This window comes from Vicugna pacos, chromosome 1 (genome assembly GCF_048564905.1).
Source record: "Vicugna pacos chromosome 1, VicPac4, whole genome shotgun sequence".
Taxonomy (NCBI): domain Eukaryota; kingdom Metazoa; phylum Chordata; class Mammalia; order Artiodactyla; family Camelidae; genus Vicugna; species Vicugna pacos.
In genome coordinates, this window is record NC_132987.1 from 68,245,236 (window position 1) to 68,264,476 (window position 19,241).

Below are 19,241 nucleotides of genomic sequence, written 5' to 3' on the forward strand. Positions count from 1 at the left end.
AGTCTTGGAATGCCCCACAGTTCCAAAATGCCCTGCCAAGGAGACAGGGGAAGCCTCAAGCACAAGTCTCCTATTAAAGCAGCCCGGTGTTTTATGACAATGAGCTGTATTAGCAGCCTTATGTTGCTCCATCACTAGCTAGGGTCAGACTCAGCATAAAGACGAGGGTAGATCCAGAAAGGCAGCAGCTGGGGCCATCAATCAATAAGGTTCCCCACAGCAGGAGACAGAGGACCGCATTTCTCCTGACCACCTCACCACAGCCGGGCTAGTCATTCCAGTTATTCCAGCACACTGTTCCCTGTGCAGCAACACAGCTGGCATTTAGAGCACCCTCCCTATCACATTCATCATCTCGTACAGTGCTCTCCACACGCGGCTGGAATGGTCCTGGGCAGAATCCTGCCTTAGCATCACTGAGGGAACCTCGGGCAGACCGCTGGGCCCAACCCAGACACACCGAATGAGAATGTTTGGGGTTGGGCCCAGGACTCTGCATTCCAGTGGGTCCACAGATGACAGTACACATGCTGGAGCCACTAGCCTTCTGTTCATTCTGACCATAGCTGGCTCCATTTATCATGGAGGAAAGTAAAGCTCACAGAAGCCAGTGGCCTGAGTAGCACTGCTTCAGGGGGCCAGGAAAGTGGGGTCCTCCTGGAAAATGAGGTGACATGTTTTAGACCGAGAACTTTCTACCAGGGAAACTGTGGGAACATCAGTTTATAATTAGTATATGTGGTCCATCTGCCCCAAGAGAATGTCAGCCTCAGGAGGGCAAAATTCTAGTCTCTTCTGTTCAGTGAGGTATCCCCAGAGCCTAGCACAGTGCCTACCACACGGCCAGTACTCAATACTTGCTAAGGGAAGGCGCTGTGCATCTGGCAGGGCGTGCTCACTTAGAGAGGACAGTGGGAAGGGGCCTGGTACTGAGACAGCATCTAGGCCCCCATTGTAAAGTGGAGCTGGAGGCTTTGCTTGCCTAGGGTCCGGGAACACAGGGAGGCATGCAACAGACCGAGGACACTGTGTGCAGTGTCTGGGGCTCACTGTTCAGGGTTCCTGCTGTGTGCTTGCTGCCTAGAACAGTGCCTGGCATATAATAGGGGCTCGTTAAATACTTGTTTTGAAAAAAAGAGAGGAAGAGAAGGGAGTGGAGGGGAAGACAGGGGAGAGGACGGCTATAGGTTACAACCCCTAGAATCCACAGAATCCCTTTCAGTGTCCCCTGCCTGCTTGTTCCCAGCTCAGATTCCCAGTCTCCTCCCCTTCCCTCAGGATCTCTAGCTGACAGTTCAGTAAGTGAATAAGCTTTTACGTATGCGCGTGTGTGTGTGTGTGTGTGTGTGTGTGTGTGTGTGTGTGTTTAGAATCACTGCCTTCAGTTAGGGATGGGGAGGATATAAACTAACATAATAACTAATATAAACTAAACTTAGGAAATTATAATTATGGGCCTCACCAGTTTATGACTATAAAATGAGGTCACATTAATTTTTTAAAGTGTCGTCTTTAATAATTCTACGTGTAAATGGGTTTTTTTTAAATCAAGAAGTACAAAAGCACATGGTGAAAAATAAATCTCCACCCCCTCCTCCCAGCCCCCCAGATCTAGCAGAAGGCAGTCATTGCTAACATTTCCTTGCATGTACTTCTGGAGATATTCTATGCCATCCTTTTCAAACGTTTTACATATTTGCTGACCACTACACAAACCCGCTGCATCTTGCTTTTCACACTAAACAAAACTCTTTGCAACTGCCTTATTCTTTTTTTAAGGTTGCATAGAAGCCCATTAGAACTTTTCACAAAATTTTAGTGCACAACCTAAAATGGCTCAAGACCTTATCCTACTCAATTTTCAGGAAGTCCAATTTTGCCAGGTTCCTTTCCAATTTTGGGGCCTCCACTCCTGATGTTCTGTATGTACCACACATGAGCACACGTGCGTGCACAGGCACAGACATGCACACACACACACACCCCTTCTCAGAACAAACCATAATGCATGAGCACAAGACAATCTCACCTCTTATGGAGAGAGAGTACTTCATGCCCTTTGTGTTCCAAACGGCCTAATTCTGCTTTCATTTTAAAGCTATCTGTGTTCTGTCTGTTTTCCCAGGAAGAATTAGTTAAAGCCTTGCTTTAAATTTGTTAGGACAAATGTACCAGAGGTGTCTCCAAGCCTCTAAATGTTGGGAAAGACTGAAAACTGCAGCTTTTAAATGACAGTTTGGTACTAAATTCTACGGTTTAGTGTTTGCTCCCTGAGATCTCCTAACTACAAAGTAAAGTGACGTCTGAACTTTGAGAGCTTGGCACTGGGCGTGCAGTACTGCAGGTCAGTTCCATGAGAAGGTTGAAGGGAGAAGAGTCCCCGTGTTCTGTCTTCCAAGTAGTGGAAGAAATGGATTGAAAGTGACCCATTTGCCTATTTCACAGTTTTAGCTGGACTCAGCTCTGCCTGCTCCTTACCCCTGCCCCCAACGTGGATCTCAAACCCACAACTAGCTTTCCTCTTGACGTCACCTTCCCCGTTGTGGGTAGGACATAGGCTGCTGCATCATCCCACTCCTGGGTTTCATTCTGGCTTTGTCTAAGGGAACATTTTCTAATTATAGCTAACAATTAGAGTGTGGTAGGATTGGAGACAACCAGACCTGGGTTTAAACCCCAGCTCCATCTCATCCCAGCCACGTGACTTTGGACACATGGCAGCTTCTCTGAGCCCAATTTCTTCATCTGTTAATGGGCTCTGGTGAACTGCCTGACACACAGCAACTTTCTTCCTCCTCCTCTCTTTCCTTCCCCAAGTGGAGAGAGTCTCACTAACTCCTTAGCTGTCACTCTTCCCAAATCCCAAGCCCCAAACCCCAAACATGAGAAAATGATGGCAAGGCTGCCCCTTCTGCCCTGTCTGGATGACCCCTGGATACTTAACCAAACTTTATTCCCTGGGGAGCTGATCCACTGGGATGGTTGACAGTGAAATCATCAGTCTCCATTCCCTCCCTCACACCCCTAGCAGCTCTGGCTGTTTTAAAAAGACGCACATTTACTTGTCCTGGAGAGGCAGAAGAGTAAATGGAGAATGTGGTAGCTGGAGAAACTTGGAGAAGGGCAGATGAGGCCAATGCTAATTTTACGGATCTTAAAAGGTGTACACTGCCAAGATTTCTAAAGAACATCTAGCAATCTGAGGTAACAAAGAAAGCAAATATAGTAGTCATCTAGCATGTCAAAGGATATCATTAATCCCTGTAATGTTACTCATGACCTATTCTGTTTTTCAGTACACATATGTTAACTTGATTAGGATGACAAACTCATACTGTCATTCAGGTCATCTTTCAAATTTACTCTAACATTATGTATATCATTAAGTTTGTTATCTCTTTTCTCTGTTCAATCTCATCCTCCCCCCTTCTCCCTATCTCTCACATATGCACATAGCCAAGCACTCACAGTCACAGTGGGAGGAAAAGCACACAGTCCAGGAGCTCAAATGCGGGTGTGGGAAAGGGTGGATGGGTGTGGCAGGTGTTCTTTTCTGACTGCTTGTATTTTCTCAGAGAAGTAGGAAGCAAGGTTGCCAACTGAGAGTAAAGTGGAGCGGAGGTTTTGAGTTCTGAGAAAAAAAGAGTCTGAAGTGTGACTATGATGAAGAGTGAGAATTTGCAAAGTAAACATAATAGGATCTCTAAAGAGACATTCTCTGTTGTCTCCAATGGTGACTGAAGTTTCACACTGGAAAACAAAAACCGCTGACTCCACCCTCCTACCTCCCATCACCCCCTCCCCCCAACATGCACCCCCACCACCACGCCCTAAGGAGGCTGGAAGGACACGGAAAGACAAATTCCAGTAGGGCTTACTAGGAGGCAGATTTCCCTTCCCCACCTCCCCCAGCTGAAAATCAGCACTTTGAAGGAAAAATCATGAGAATCATAGTTCTGTAGGAGGTTTCCTTCCCTCCCTGAAAGGGGAGGAAAGGCGGTGCTCTACCTCACCCTCACAACAAGCCAAAAGAAGGGGAACTACCAGCTCAGACTGACGGTGACCACGTGAAGGTGACAGTGGCATCTACTCCCAAGTTGGCTGTCTGCTGAGCAGCCTGATCTGTTCTCTGTGAGAGGGATGGGGGGTATGTAGAGAGAACAGCAGGTGAGACAGCCTGCACTGCACTGCACTGCACTGCACTGGTGGATGTGACCAGGAAGGATGAGTTTCCCTCAGGATGAGTGGAGCCCTCAGAAGACAACCAGCTTGAGCCTTTCCCACCAATGCTCTACTGAAGAGGGTGGTCTCAAGGCAACACTGGAGAGGGACAGGGAACCCCCAAGAGAGGGAGGGGAGAAATGAAAGAGGCATCCATGTCCCCGTTTCTCCTCTAAGCTCCTTGGCTTGGGACTGACTGCAGTGGGAAGGAAAGAGGGCAAGTCATTAAAGTCTTAGAATTGATTAAACTGAACTGGGATTTCCACTTCTGGGTACATACCCAAAGGAAATGAAAACAGGGTATCAAATAGGTAGCTGTGCCCCGGGCTCTGGTGAACTGCCTGACACACAGCACCTTTTTCATCCTCCTCTCTTTCCTTTACTGCAGTATTATTCACAGTTGCCAAGACAGGGAAACAACCTAAGTGTCTGTCAACAGATGAATGGATAAAGATTTGGTACATACACACAATGGAGTATTATTTAGCTATGAGAAAGAAGGAAATCCTGCCATTTGTGGTAACATATGGACCTTTGGACATTATGTTAAGTGAAATAAGCCAGACAGAGAAAAACAGATATTACAAGATACCACTTATATGTGGAATCTAAAAAAAAAAAAAGCCAAACTAATAGAAATAGAGTAGAAAAGTGGTTGCCAGGGGCTGGGGGGGTGGGGGTAGTGGTGACGGAAATAGGGAGAGGTTGGTAAAAGGGTACAAACTTTTGGCTATACGATGAATAAGGTCTGAATACCTAATGTAAAAATGGTGACTATAGTTGATAACATTATATATTGTGTAGCTGAAATTTGCTAAGATAGAACATAAATGTTTTCACCGAAAAAAAGAGATAAATATGTGAAGTGATGGATATGTTAATTAACTAGATGAAGGAAAACCTTTCACAATGTATAAGTGTATCAAATCACTACAATGTACACTTTAAATATCTTACGATTTTGTATGTCATTTATACCTGGATAAAGCTAAAATTTGTAAAACTTCACTGGGATGGACTGGATTGAGTTTTTAATACCAGCCCCCTCCAAAGACCAAAAACTGTGTAAAGATGACACTATGGGGCAGGAAAAGCAGCTTCCACAGAGTATGTATGAAGGCAGTAGCTGGAGGAAAAGAAAATAATTTCATGTTTGCTTCTCACTACATTCAGACCATTCACCAAACCAGTTACAGAGATAAAACAAGTCATGCCTCAGATTCTACTTGTTAAAATACTCTTCTTCCCTTGTCTATATTGTAAGGTTTAGGCATCTCACTTCTGCTGTTTGGTCAGTGCTAATAGATTTCTAGTGTTCGGCCTTGAAACTGTAGGCTCTCCTGACTACTGATAAAAGAAACCCCAGAAAGACAAGGAGAAAATGTTTCCTCTTCTACAGCTGCAGAAAAGCACACACAATTATGCATTACAATGTCAGTTTTTATCAAATGGAAAATTAAAGTCACAGGAGTCTCCATGTTAGTCTTCTGCTCAAGAATCTTGTGTAAAAATGTATATACTGTTTTCTATTATTCTAAAGCTGTCCTCAAAATATTCCTACAAAGGAGTTATCTTGTACATCTGAATTTAAGATATTATTACCATGTTGTATAAATGATAAACCCCCATCTCCAAAAGAATACAATTCTGACTGTTCTGCTGAAGAATCTATTGTCCTAGTTGTAATATTTAAAACACATTTGTTTTGTGAAGTATTTAAGTATATATGAGTTTTCTGAGCCAGAAAAAAAGCTTCGGAATCTTCTTCTCCCTTTATGTATGGAAGAAAGATAAATGCCACGCCTTTGCTGGAGTCCTGCTTCAGATACAGACTTGAGAACTTTGTCTTATTTAACTCAGCATACAGGCCTGGTTGAAGCACCAAGCCCTCCATGTCTCATAGCCCAGCACAGGTCACTCCTGGCAATCTGGAAGTAGAGGGTGTCTGAAACACATGCTGCATGTTAAAAGCATTCACATCAACACAACTTGATGAACTTTCAAAGTAAATATTTATTTAATGTCGCTAATGGGCCAGACAGGGAGGCCACAAAAGGAATGAGACACAGTCCCTCACAAGCAGCTTGAGATCAACCCAAAAGGCACACAATCACCACACACCAGGACGGTGTGTGGGGACAGAAGGCTGTGGGGGTAGTGAGGAGAAAGGGCCTGAACAGTCAGAGTGGCTGCCATCTAAGAGGTGCTGCTTGAGGTGGGGCTTGAAGGGTGAGTAAGAATTTACCAGGGGAAAAAGAGTGGGAAAAGCACCAAGAAATGAAGAGAGGGGGTGAGTGGTCATTGGAACATGCTTAGAAGTGCAGCATGATCATTGTGTATTTGTAAAGATCACTCTGGATGGCAATGAGGAAGGTAGGACTGGAATTAGAGGCACCAGACAGGAGGCTAATAAGCAACATTCATTTAATATATACTGATTAGGTATCTCCTGTGTGCCCAGGCACCATGCTAAGTTCTCTCTGGAGGAGAATAAAGACAAGCAAACAGGCAACAACAAAACAGACCCCATGTCAAATGCCATGCCCAAGAAAGTACGGGGTGCAGCTAGGAGCAGCATCTCCCGACCTGAATAGCCTGGATTGCAGAAATCCAGCTGAAAACTACTTGGTGCAACAAGGTAAAAGAGGTGACAGGTTTGAAGGATATTTAGGAGGTAGAACCTTATAGCAAATGCTACTGGGACCCCACATATACTTCTCACTGTTCCCATGCACCATACAGCTTGCCACTGCAAGCATCTCTGAGTCTTTACCTGAAGACACTCATGTTTGGATTCCACAAGAGGAAGGCCAGGAAGCACCAGGGAGTCAGCATCCCTGGGAGTGGTCCTCAATCAACGTCAGATGGAAGTCAGTGGATAAACACCCCAGGTCGGCTTGCCCCTCAGGTGAAACAACTCTTGAATGCCTTGCGCAGAGGACCCAGATGGCTTAAGTCCCAAATGCCCACAGTGGTAACCTGCTCATTAATGTACTTTTTCCTGGCTCCCCTCCCTTCCCTGTCTCACTTCCCCATTCTCCTAACAGTGCTTCCTGGAATCACCTCCCAAATAAACTATTTGCACTCAAGTCCTTGTCTCAGAGCCCACTTTTGGGAACTTAACCTGAAACAAATAGAAAAAACTTGGTGAAAGATTAGCTGGTAAAAAATGAAGACTCAGATATGAGGCTACAAGATTTTTAATGTGGGAGATGCTGACCCCATTAACTGAGATAAAGACTCTTCAGGAGGTGGGGTGGATGTAGCTCAGTGGTAGAGTACATATTTAGCATGCACAAGGTCCTGGGTTCATTTCCTAGTACCTCTATTTAAAAAAAAAAAAAAAAGAGGCTGATAATGGGGACACCTCTCCTGAACAGCTAGAGAACTTGATCTGGAATAAGGAAGCCTGCAAGTGACTGGGTGAAAGGAGAAACCCTGTTTCTTTAAGGAGAGTGTCTTTCTACTCAGCAGTGGGACTCAACTGTATGAAAGGGGCAACAGGACAGCTCTCCAACCCACAGACTCTTTACTGCTTCCTGCCCAGGATGGCCCAGAACAGAAGCAGCTTCTCAGGGAGGAAGTCCATCTCCTAGCCAAGACTGTACCTCTAGCTGCCCCACTCCACCTCTCCCCACCACTCACATCCAGACAGCCAGCGAAAATCATTTAATGCCTGCCTGTGCGAGGACTGTTCTGGGTGCTACAGGCCCAACCATGAGCAAGGCCCATCAAGTCCCTGACTTCAATGAGCTTACTGCAGACACCGAAAATCATCAAGTAAGCAAACAAGTAAAAAATATAATTTCCGGTGGTGACAAGTGCTTACAAAAAAAAAAAAAAAAAGACTCCTCGGGATAAGAAGAGGGATAGATCTGGGGCAGGGTAAGGAGGACAGGATAAGTTTGGAAAGACTGAGCTTCAGGTGCCCAAGGGACTATCATCTCAAAATTCCCTGAGTACAAGGTTAAGACTCTTGACTTTGAAAAAAATGAAACTGAACAGAAAAGGGACTACACAAGAGGAGAAACCACCAGAAATGAATGTCACTTCTCCCTAAAGGGTAATTACAGTATCTTCCTTTGACCTAAGAGAATACAAAGCCCTAGCTGTCTCTTCCAGCCGGTTTCTGTATTCTAGCTTCTCATAATTGGAAGGACTCACTCCTTTAAAACCATACATCACTCCCCACCAGCAGCCAGCAATGGCAGCTGTAGAATCACTGTCTCCACCGTGGAAAAAGGCTCGGTGGGCAAGCTCCTTCCAGGAGTCTCCTGCAGCCAGAATGGCATCATAGGCAATCAGGGGGGCATCATGTCCACTGCTGCCGCCCCAGCCAGAGTAGCTCACGGAGGTGTAGAACTGATCCCTCTCCTTCACATCAAAGGGCTTGGGGAAGGTAGGGACTGATTTGCCATCCCAAATCCCTCTGAGTTTTAGGTACTTTTCCCATTGGTCTTGGAAGTAAGACCTGTAGGAAGGAAAACATCTGCAGTCAATTAAAAAAATAGAATCAAAAGCCATTAGGAAAGGTACCAGGTAGATATGCGAACAGGGAAAATTTCAAGATGATTTCAATTTCTGGTACTAACATCATACGATATAAAAAAATCAAAATGAGCTCTAAGTGACATTAATTCAATAAATTTTTGCTAAGGAATAATATAAGGCCTTGATAACACAAGTAAAAGGTCAGAAATAAAGGTTTGTTTTTCCTGAGTTGAGAATCATGTCAAGTGTCAACTTTCAAGGGGGAACTTTATTTAGTCTGTCATTATGTATGTTATCATTTATTTTGTATTACTTTCTTAACAGAAATTGTCCATATTTAAGGTGTATGTAATCATTTGATATACACAGTGAAATGAGCACTACCATCAACCTAATTAATACATCATATCCTTATATAGTTATATTTTTTTTTTCAAGAGGGAACTTTGGAACTTCATGACCATCGGTGATTTCAGCAGAAAGCCTCTGGACCTTTTTATTCTAAGAAAGGCAATCTGAAGTGAACTCACAAAAAGGGGAAGATGCGGCCTTATCACTTATTAATTAGCTGGTGGAAAAACCTCTCTCTCAGGCATTTTAACAAAGGATTTCAAAATATTGTGTGTCAAGACAACACTGAAAAAACAAATTCCAGGAAATGAGCAGGAAAGTTCACCTCAGTAAAGAACAGCCAACCACAAAAACTACAGAGAGCTGTAATACGGAACAGGATTCCTATACATAAGGGAAGCACTGAGGTCTTCACTTGGCTACTTGGTGGCCACCACTGTTGGGACTGAAATCCTTAGCAGGTGGGAGGGGCTGCGTGCAGTGGATGACAAAACTGGACAGTGAGAACCATGAGTTGCTACATTCTATGAGTTTTAGGCATACACGTGCATGCACATGAGTGCACAGATTCAATCATTTTCTAGCAGGAGAGTGTACCTAAAAACTTACCAGTGTTGAAGATTCTGCTCCACAAAGTAGCCTGATTGGACAATGTACTTTTTAGCTTTCGGTAGCACCTCTATCAGTCCTCTCCCCCACTGCTGGGGAGGCTTGCTATTCACAGCATAGGCTGTAAAAAGAGCAGACACAAGGGCTCCCAGGTAGCCTGTGGGATGGTGGTGGGTCATCCGGCCACTTTCGATGCTCACCTGGATCAGGGTGTCCAGCTGGTTGCGGTGGGGAAACCGGAGACCGATGCACATGGCCCGCATGGCAGCCCCGCAGCCGCCCTCATGGCTGTTAAAGGGAATCCTCCAGCCATTAGCTTTGTCTGGCTCCAGAAGCATGGCGTTCTGCATTGAGGCGCCCCCTGGGAAGAGCCAGGTAGGGCATGGGGTCAGTGTAACCAAAGCAAAGGCCCCACAGGAGGAGAAAACCAAGCCCTGTCTCCAGCTTTCTTTGACAGAAAAACTATGAAGTGTGATCATGAATGTGCCCAAACTCCAAACCCCAAGCCAACATTGTGACTTATTTACACCTGAGACCCTTGGGTGTATGAGGGGGAAGCTTTCATCAGGAGGTATTATGAGCTGAACTGTGTTCCCCAAAATTCATATGTTGAAGCCCTAACCCCTTGGACTTTGGAATGTGTCTGTATTTGGAGGTAGGGCTTTTTAAAAAGTGATAAAGTTAAATGAGAATGTTAGGGTGGGCCCTAATTCAATCTGACAGGTGTCCCAGTAAGAGGAGGAAATTGGGATACACAAAGAGATACCAAGAATGTGAGCTGTGAGAGGAGACAGCTAGAAGGAAACTATCTACAAGCCAAAGAGAAAGGCCTTCAGAAGAAATGAAACTGACACCTGGATCCCTTCTAGCTTCCAGAACAGTGAGAAAATTATTATTTGTTGTTTTAGCCACCCGGTCTGTGGTATTTTGTTATGGCAGCTCAAACTAATACAGGGGAAGCTATGGAAAAGGTAATTCACATCAGCTGGTGGCCCAAGATGCTATAACAAGTTCCCAAAGTGAGCAAGAACCACTTGTGAGCAGACCTGGAAACAGAAAAGGAGTCTCTACAAGACCTTTTCCAGATTCCTTTAAAAAGAAAAAAAAATTTTACACTCATTTATTACAGAAAACTTAAAAACTACAGATAAGTAAAAGGATATAAGGAACTATAAATACTCCCATCACCCAGAAACAATTAACATCTTTGTGTATATTCTTCCATACCTCTCCCAACAGAAGTATACACATACTTTTGATGACAATGGATTTATAAGATACATAGTGTTTTGTAATCTACTTTTTTTTTTTTACTTAATACATAGTATCTTTCCAGGTCAGTAAATATTTATGTGCATAATTTTAAATGTCTGAAGATGTGTCACCATAATAAATTACAAAAACATTTAGGTTTTTTCTATTTTTATCACAACTATAAAAACTAATGTCTCCTTGATATTTAATCTCAATCAACATTTTTAATCGCTTCCTTGGGCTTGCTTTATTCTCCACCTGTCCAAGACTGCCTCTGGCTACTCTCACCTGGTGCCCGGCCATCCATGTCTCCCATGCAGTCTTGGTAGTGCTTAGCAAGGAGGGAATACAGGCGAGCCAAGTTCAAGACATTGCCAGCTTCCAGGAGTGCTTCTGCCGTGGCCAGGTGCATCACTGTGTCATCACTGACTCTCCATCTCTCCACATCTATGGCATCCAAGCCGCCAAGCTGGGCCAGCTGCCTGTGAATCTCTTCCCCGTTCCGGAGAAACTCCCACTTCCCATTGAAGTACCCCAAGGCATCTCCAGCTGCACTCAGCACCATGGCAGCCACATACTTCTCGATTAGCCCCCCACACATGGTGAGGCTGCCTCTGGGGGAATAATAAGACACACAAAAGATGAGGAGAAAGAAAAATCAGAAAAAATATTAGCTTTATCTACATTTTATTGAGTACTCACTCTTTGTAGGCACTGTATTAAGGGCATCTCATTTAATCCTCACAGCTGCTCTATGAAGAGTGGAAAAGGCCTAGTTTATGGATGAGTATCAAGGTAACGCAGTACCAGAAATGTTAAGTGAATTGTCTCAGGTTACAGAGCTAATAAGGGGCAAGGATGGGACTCCAACTTAGGTCCATCTGACTCCAAAGTCCACAATTCTAACTATGACTCCACCTTTGCCTCTCCATGAATGGCCAGCCCATTAACTTCTACAAGTCAACCAAGCTTGTCATTTTCTTTTTTTAATCTGAATTTGGCCTTGGAAGTGCATTCCTCCTTTACTTAAATAATAACTTTCCACTGGTATCACAATGCCCTGTTTGCAAAAGACCTACATATTCTCTGTCTCATTAGGAGGCAGGGATTACAGTATGCATTTCACTGTTAAGAAAAATGAGGCTCAGACAGGGTAAATTCACACAACCAATGAATGGAAGCCCTGGGACCCAAATCTGATTCTGGTCCACTCTGCCTCAGCACAGACCTACTTAGCTTGAGCAACCTCTTTGTGCCTCACCTTCTACATCTGTAAAGCAGTGGCAAACTTGTGGGTTTGCTGTGAGGAGTAAATGAATTAATTTTTATAAAGCACTTAAAACAGTGCTTAGCAGATAGTAAACAGTATTTTTATTGTTCACACACAACCAGGGAAAAGGGTTTTTCTATTAATTGAACTAAAATACTTCCTCTCCACAGCAATATTTAAATTGCTTTCCTTCTAAATGACTGACTTCTGGAGTCTTAGACTCTCAGCTAATACATGAACCTAGTCCCTGGTTAAGTGCTGGTTTCCCTGTAGGTGCATTTCCAGTTCCCCACTGTGCCCTACTGCCTGCAGCATTCATATTCAAAGCCCTCCACCGTCTGCCCCTACTCTTTCATCCAGTCCACTTGCACAGGCCAGGCAAACACTTTTACACGCTGGTGGACTTGCTCATTCTCCCCTCAGCTCAAGCTCTTTCCCCACCCAAGATCTGCCTTCTCTGCCTCCACTTAGCTAAACCCTATAAACCCTATTTCCTCAGGGTTAAGTAAGTCAAGACTGAACAGACCACTACTGATCATGCTGAGTTTCTTGGCTCAAAAAAGGTATCTATAAAATGTTACTTACATATTGTATTGTTCATAAATGATGCCTAGGAACTAGAGTTCTGGGCTAATAGTCCTAGCTCTGCCCAAAATCAGGTGTGACTATGGACAAGCCACTCATCCTGGACCTATGTTTTCCCACAGTAAATTGTACTGTGTAAATTACAGATGCAGCCTGGGATGCGTCCTGTGCTGAGAGCGTCAGAGACCAAACTTTGTTGGCTTCTGAGGACCAACTTTTAACCCGCCGTACCCTCTCTCCCAAAGTCCTCAGCTTCCTTTCTGTAACTCCTTCTGGTTTCATCAGAATGTGTGTTTTTGTGAGTTGTGAGCCGGGCTGGGGGAAGATAACCAACTCATTCTGTTGGAAAACTTCCTTTAGCTTTTACACGCACTGCTCTGGCCTCCCGCTCTCAGAATGCTGTTACTTCTTACAGTTTACAGTCTCACATAGGAATTATAAATTCAAAACAGAGGTCTAGGAAGCTGCTTCCCGACAGTCCTCTGCTTTTTTTGTTTTTCTTTTGGTGGTGGTGGTGGTGGTGGGGAGACACGCCCAGCCCTAGAAGGAGGTGGGAGGTGGCCCCCAGGTCACCGCGGGGTAGGAGAAAGCCCAAGGGACGCGGGAGGGGTATACCGGGTCGCCAAGGGAGAGGGAGCGGGGAAAGCGCGCGGGAGACCGGACGGGGAGGGTGGGGAGGGGAGCGAGCGTGGTGGCCGACAGCGGGGAGGGGTACCTGGTGGCTGCAGCGGGTGCAGCGCACGCGCGCCCACAGCAGGGCGGGGCGTCTGTTGTTCGGGGTGCAGAGAGGCCCAGGGCACCGAGGCGGAGCGCGCCGCCGCGCTCAAGGACCGCGCCCAGGTTCAGCGGACCGTGGACAAGTGCCTGGCGTCTGCAGGCTCGCGGGCCTCAGCTCGAGCGAGTCGCGGGACCGCGAAAGCGCTTCCCGGCACCACAGCGGCCTTCTGAGCCCAGGCGGGGCGGGCCGCAGCGCCAGCGTCACCGGCCCCCTTAGCTCCAGAGGGCGCGGGGGAGCATCGCGCGCCGCGAAATGGCGCGGGTCTCGACCACAGCTCTCGTGAGACTATCGGATTCACGCGTGATCCCACGTGGACGCCTCGGCTTTTCCTCGCGTCCCGAACAACATGGCGCCCTAAACCCGGAGAAGGGTTCTAAGTGCGTCCGCCGCCGTTGTCACGGTTCTGAGTCCCCGCCCATAGTACCCACTACCTCTTAGGGTGGTTGCTAGGATTAAATTAATTTTAACTCTCGTCATTTATTTGGTAGCAGAATGGAAAATTTTCATCCTGATAGTAAATATAAGCAAAGAAAAACTAAGGGTATTTTTGTCTGAATAAATTAATAATATCACCTTACAAGAATTAGAATCACTGTGTGCAAATATTATATGTACGTCTCTAGAATTTTAATTTGCTGTGCCTATCATTCTGGCTACAGATATTAAACCCTTACTATGTATCAGGTGAATGCTGGGCCTTGACACCACCCCGCTTTCAGGGCTTGATCTCACTTTAGGCTATTGACATATTTTTTGTTTTTTAATAAAATTTTTTGGATGATAAAAATAATGCATACTTACAGTAGAAAAGCTGTGAAAGCTTCTGGGAAGCTCGCTTTTAAAAATACCCTCATGTGTGCACAAAGATTTCTGGATTTCTTTCCAGAGTTGTTTCTCATAGCAGAAAATTGGAAATAATCCCAGTATCTGTTTACAGGGGAGAATGAGTTTCCTTCTTCCAAATTATGGCATAATTATGGAACTTTTTAAAAAAGTAGACATTTATTTAAATCAGAAGACTTTGGGTAAATAATTAGACTCACAAGGGAAGAGCTTAAGTTTAAAAAAATCAAATTTTACAAGGAGGAATATACAAGATCTTATTTATGTAAAAAAAAAAAAGCTCTGTGTGTGTGTGTAAAATGACTGAAAGGATACACATTGAATTAATAATGATTATCACTTAAAAGGCTAATAGAGTTTTCTGGGAGTAGGGAGAGAGATAAGGGGGAACTTCTAATCTTTCACAATAAGAATTTTTGTATATTATGTATATAAAGAAATTTTAGAAAACAGAAAAAATAGTAACTATCCACATTCTACCACTCATATTGTAAATACTTATAGTCTTTATTTTATGCAGTTTTTTAAAAAAAATCACATCATTTTGTGTATACATTTTTACATCTTTTTTTTAAACCACTGAGCTTTACATTGTAAGTATTCCTCTCTGTGATTTGTAATAGTATTATTACTATAATTGATTCCAAATGTTCAAATAACATAATGCTCTAGGATAAACTCCCTTTCACGTTGATACAAAGAAATATGAGGCTCTGATGTTCAGTTCCTCTTCAACCACACCATGGCCAAGGCTGGTTCAACAGAAGGAAAACAGAAGTATAGATAATTTAAAAACGGGGGATTAAATAAATCTTTGCCACTTCATGGGCCTTAATGTGTAATACCATGGCTAGTTAAACCGTGAGAGCTAAAATTAAAAAAAGAGAGAGAGAGAGCGCTACAATAAATGGTTAATAGACAGGGCCCCTTGAACTCTCCAGCAGATACAAAATGACAAAAACTTTCAAAGGAAAACATACCACAAGATAGGATCTCAATATACATTTGTTAAAATGAATAAAGTGGGGGGAAAATGAAATAGGGGCTTTTCAAAAGTCTTTTGAGAAGAAAATAGAAGAAAGCTAGTCCAGGAGAAATAGGAAGCCAAAAGCAGCAGTTCACATGTCTTGTATCATCAGTTCAACTCAGAAGACTTAGTAAGCATCTGTGATGGTTAATTTTATGTGTCAACTTGGCTAGGAAATAGTACCCAGATATGTGGTCAAACAATTTTCTAGATGTTTCTGGGAAGGTCTTTTAAAGATGAGATTAGCAGTGAAATCAGTAGACCTGGAGCAAGCCTATTATCTTCCATAATGTAAGTGGGCCTTTCCCATTTACTTGAAGACCTTAATAGAAAAACAGACTAACCTCACCCAGAGAAGAAGGAATTCTGCCAGTAGATTGTCTTTAGTTGGAGCTGTAATATCAGCTCTTAACCTGGCTCTCCAGCCTGCTGGCCTATCCTGCAGATTTTGAACTTACCAACATCTACAATCACATGAGCCAATTCCTTAAGTCTTTCTCTCCATAAATGGATTGATTTTGTTTCTCTGGAGAACCTTAATACAGCATATAAAATGTGCTAGGCACTCCCTGCAGTTACAGAGGTAAGGCAAGAATCACACTAACAGAAGAGACTATACACTAAAAGGGTATAATGATATTAGAGCATGAGCACTAACAAAGGAGAATGGTCAAGGTACAAGGTCAGCAAATATGAGAGAGACATTATCAGCTTAGAGCATTCAGAGAAGGCATCCAGCAAAAATTATATCTGAAGAATAATTAAGAAGACAAACTAAAATTTCCAGATGTCCAGAAATAACCCAAACAGAACACAGGAGAAGCAAAGATTTATAAAAAAAAAAAAAAGGTAAAAGCAAAGATGCAAGTTTAGGTTGACATTTCTTCCTCAATGATGCACAGTTGCTCCATCCCACTTCATTGCTGAGGCATGAATTATTTTCCAGTCAAGCCTGTTCACTGGGTTATGAATGTGGTCACGGTTTTAAACTTTCTCCTTTCCTGTTTTACTGAGTCTTTCTAAACTTATCTCTAAGATTGAGTACCAGATTTGCACAAGGGAAATCTAGTATCCTCCTGGAGGATTTTAAAGAAAACTAGGAAAGAAGACTCAAAGATCAGCTTATCAAGGAAAACAAGCTGTCTGGCCCCTAGTCCCAAAGTACTTTTTAAAAGTAGAATACACATGTACATAAGAGCAAAGTTTAAATCAAAAAAGGTCAACATCAGAAGGGCTACTTGCACAACCTGTCACTTTATAGTGAGGAAACAGGCCCAGTGAATTGAAGAGAGTTCCTCAGGTGAAAGACTAAATATTGATTTCCATGAACACTCTGAACCTCTTGAGTCTGATTTTTAAAATATTTCATGCTCCTTCCAAAAGAGGCCTCCACTTGATGATAGTATAAAAGTAGTATTTAAAGAAAAATCTGACATGTGCTATAATTCTAATAAGCAGGCAGTGATCAATATGGTAGAAAGTGGGGATGAAGACACTGTACAGGGAGATGCAAAAGAGATCAGTGGCTACAAATTGATGTTTAAAGAGCTGGCAGTGGCTTCTGTTCTTCTAAGCAGAACAGAAACAGACCTAGGGGACGTCCATGTTCCTCCTTCCCCTCTTCCTTCATGCCTCCAAGAGTGCTGTGCTTGCTTCTGTAAGTCATGATTTCCCAGCCTTTGATCTGGATATCCACATAGATTTTGAAACCTTCTTTGGTACGTGTTTTTCACTAAATGGCCTCCACTGCTCAGCTTCTCCCAGTCCTGCTGGGATTTCCCACAGGGAGGGAAGCTCAGCTGGCGGCCTAGTCCCCAGGCTCCCTTTCCTGGGTCTGCAGTGGACCTTCAGTCCTGTGGGACTTCACTGCCCACAAGGCTGGCTCTCAGTAGGTGAAAATACAGCTTCCAGGAAATAGAAAGTGACTGCTCCTGAAACCGAACACCTGGGGAGCCTTGCTTCAGTTTCTTTCTTCTCTCATACAGCCTCTGCTCCACAATCATTCCACTAGGGTCAGCCTAGTCTAGCCTACGTGGATCTGCTCTCATTTGTGTTTCTAGAAGAATCCATTAGACTGTGGGTAAAGAAAAAACCTAGTCAGGGGAAATTTGGTGCTCTCATCTTTTTAACCTCTCCTCCTCCCTCTGACGAGGTATCAGTTTCCTCACCCTTGCTCTACAGCATCATTCCTAAAACCGCTCTTTGGAGAGAACTGAAGTTTAGGGTGGAGAATCTAAAAAGTGAAATTGAAACCAAGACTTCACAAAGGAAGCTGGTTTAGGCAGGTTTCCTAGTGGTGACAGCCGCTGGAGAGTCCCTCAACCTCCCCGAGTGGACACCAGAGAAATCAGTTCAGGATCAGAAGGGATTCAGAGTGAGGGTGCTGTCAAGGCTCTTCACCCCCATTAAATTCTGCTGCTCTTTATGGTGCCGGACATGTATAAATTGGGCTACAAATGGCCATATTTCAAATAGCAGCTAAATGTATCTGTGCAAGGTGTACTTTAAATGTTGCCCTTTTTGGGAATAGTTGATGAGAGGTAAATCCCCTCTTTCTACTCAGGCTAGCAATCTCTCTTTAATTGTATGCATAGAATTAGACTACTCCCTTCCCCCCACCCCCTCCATTTTTTTGAAATCTGGAGACCATGACTTTTGTTAAAGATTGATTTTCCCATATGTCACTTCGTCAATAAGAAACAAAGGGCACACAATGATTTCACTTCTGGGGAAAATATGCAAGAAGGAAGAAAGGAGTTGGGGGAAGAGGAGGAGGAAGGGGAGGAGGAAAGGAGGAGGGTGAAGGAAGATGGTTACTTCCCCTTGGGGTAGTTAAATAGCTTAGTGTGTTCTTACTGTTCAATCTCTAACGGGCTGTTCACTGGACTCTTGAGCTGTCATTTAGTCCAGCTTGATTTCATGACGGCTACACTGTCCCATTATAAAAGCACCAAAATCATCTCTGGCTTCTTCTACTGCCTTATGGTTGGCTCCTTACTATGTTTCTTAGGGAACAAGGAAAATGAAATAGAAAACTGAAAAAAAAAAAAAAGTGACTTTGCCAGGAGCTCTGATGGACAGTGTGGGTAGGAGGCCAATGTCTGTGGTGACTCTGAATCCCCAGAATCCTAGAATCACAAACTGGCCAGGATTCCAGGGCAGTCCCCTACCTTCAGGCAGAGAAGCCTCATCTCTCAGGGATACAAGGTTCTTCTCTTAAAGAATCAAGTAATAAGACCCTGCAACCTCCTTTGAAAGTTGCCCTTTCCAGTTTCATCAGAAAAAAAATTCTTTAAACACAACCAAAATATCAAAAGATCTTCAGCTTTAATTTAAGATTATTTTCTCCAGTTTGGTCATCCACAGAGGTGAAGGGCATTAACATCCATTAAAAGCTCAAGACAAATAAACAGAAATACCTCAAGGCAGTGAAGGATCATTTTTAAGAACCTTAAGACCACTTGACCAGTCTTAAAAAAAAAATCTCAGCTCTCCACTGATTGCTCTTTTCTCTGAATTACTCAGTTTAATATCCTTTTTATTATTGCCTGTTACTTTTTTCTGGATCCATTTCTACATTTAGTTTGAAACTGAATGGAATATTTCAATAAGGATTTGGATTCATGTTGAAAGATAACAAAGATAATTCCTGGCCCTGGTATGTCATATTTCTGCTCATATCTCCCAATATTTTGTTGGCACTATCAGTATCCTACAGACTCAGATTTGCCTGGTTGCTCTGGTCTTTTTTTGTGATTGCTTGTTTCTTTTCTTAGGGTCTGTCCACCTTGTACTTATCTCTCCCATTCTGC

The 19,241-nt window shown here is 43.6% G+C and overlaps 1 protein-coding gene across 2 annotated transcripts; it reads right to left on the reverse strand.

Moving 5' to 3' along the window:
* Positions 1-6,214: 6,214 nt before the first annotated feature.
* On the reverse strand, positions 6,215-13,967 carry ADPRH (ADP-ribosylarginine hydrolase). 2 transcript variants are annotated; one of them, XM_006210325.4, is made up of 4 exons: positions 13,858-13,967; positions 11,215-11,540; positions 9,673-10,033; positions 6,215-8,692 (listed from the first exon to the last, which is right to left on the reverse strand). In XM_006210325.4, the coding sequence occupies exons 1-4, from the start codon at positions 13,905-13,907 to the stop codon at positions 8,278-8,280; spliced, it is 1,152 nt and encodes a 383-aa protein (XP_006210387.2). In that variant the 5' UTR covers positions 13,908-13,967; the 3' UTR covers positions 6,215-8,277. The 2 variants fall into 2 exon arrangements, with proteins under 2 accessions (XP_006210387.2, XP_015099955.1); XM_015244469.3 differs by lacking the exon at positions 13,858-13,967 and adding an exon at positions 13,497-13,848.
* Between the last annotated feature and the right edge of the window lie 5,274 nt (positions 13,968-19,241).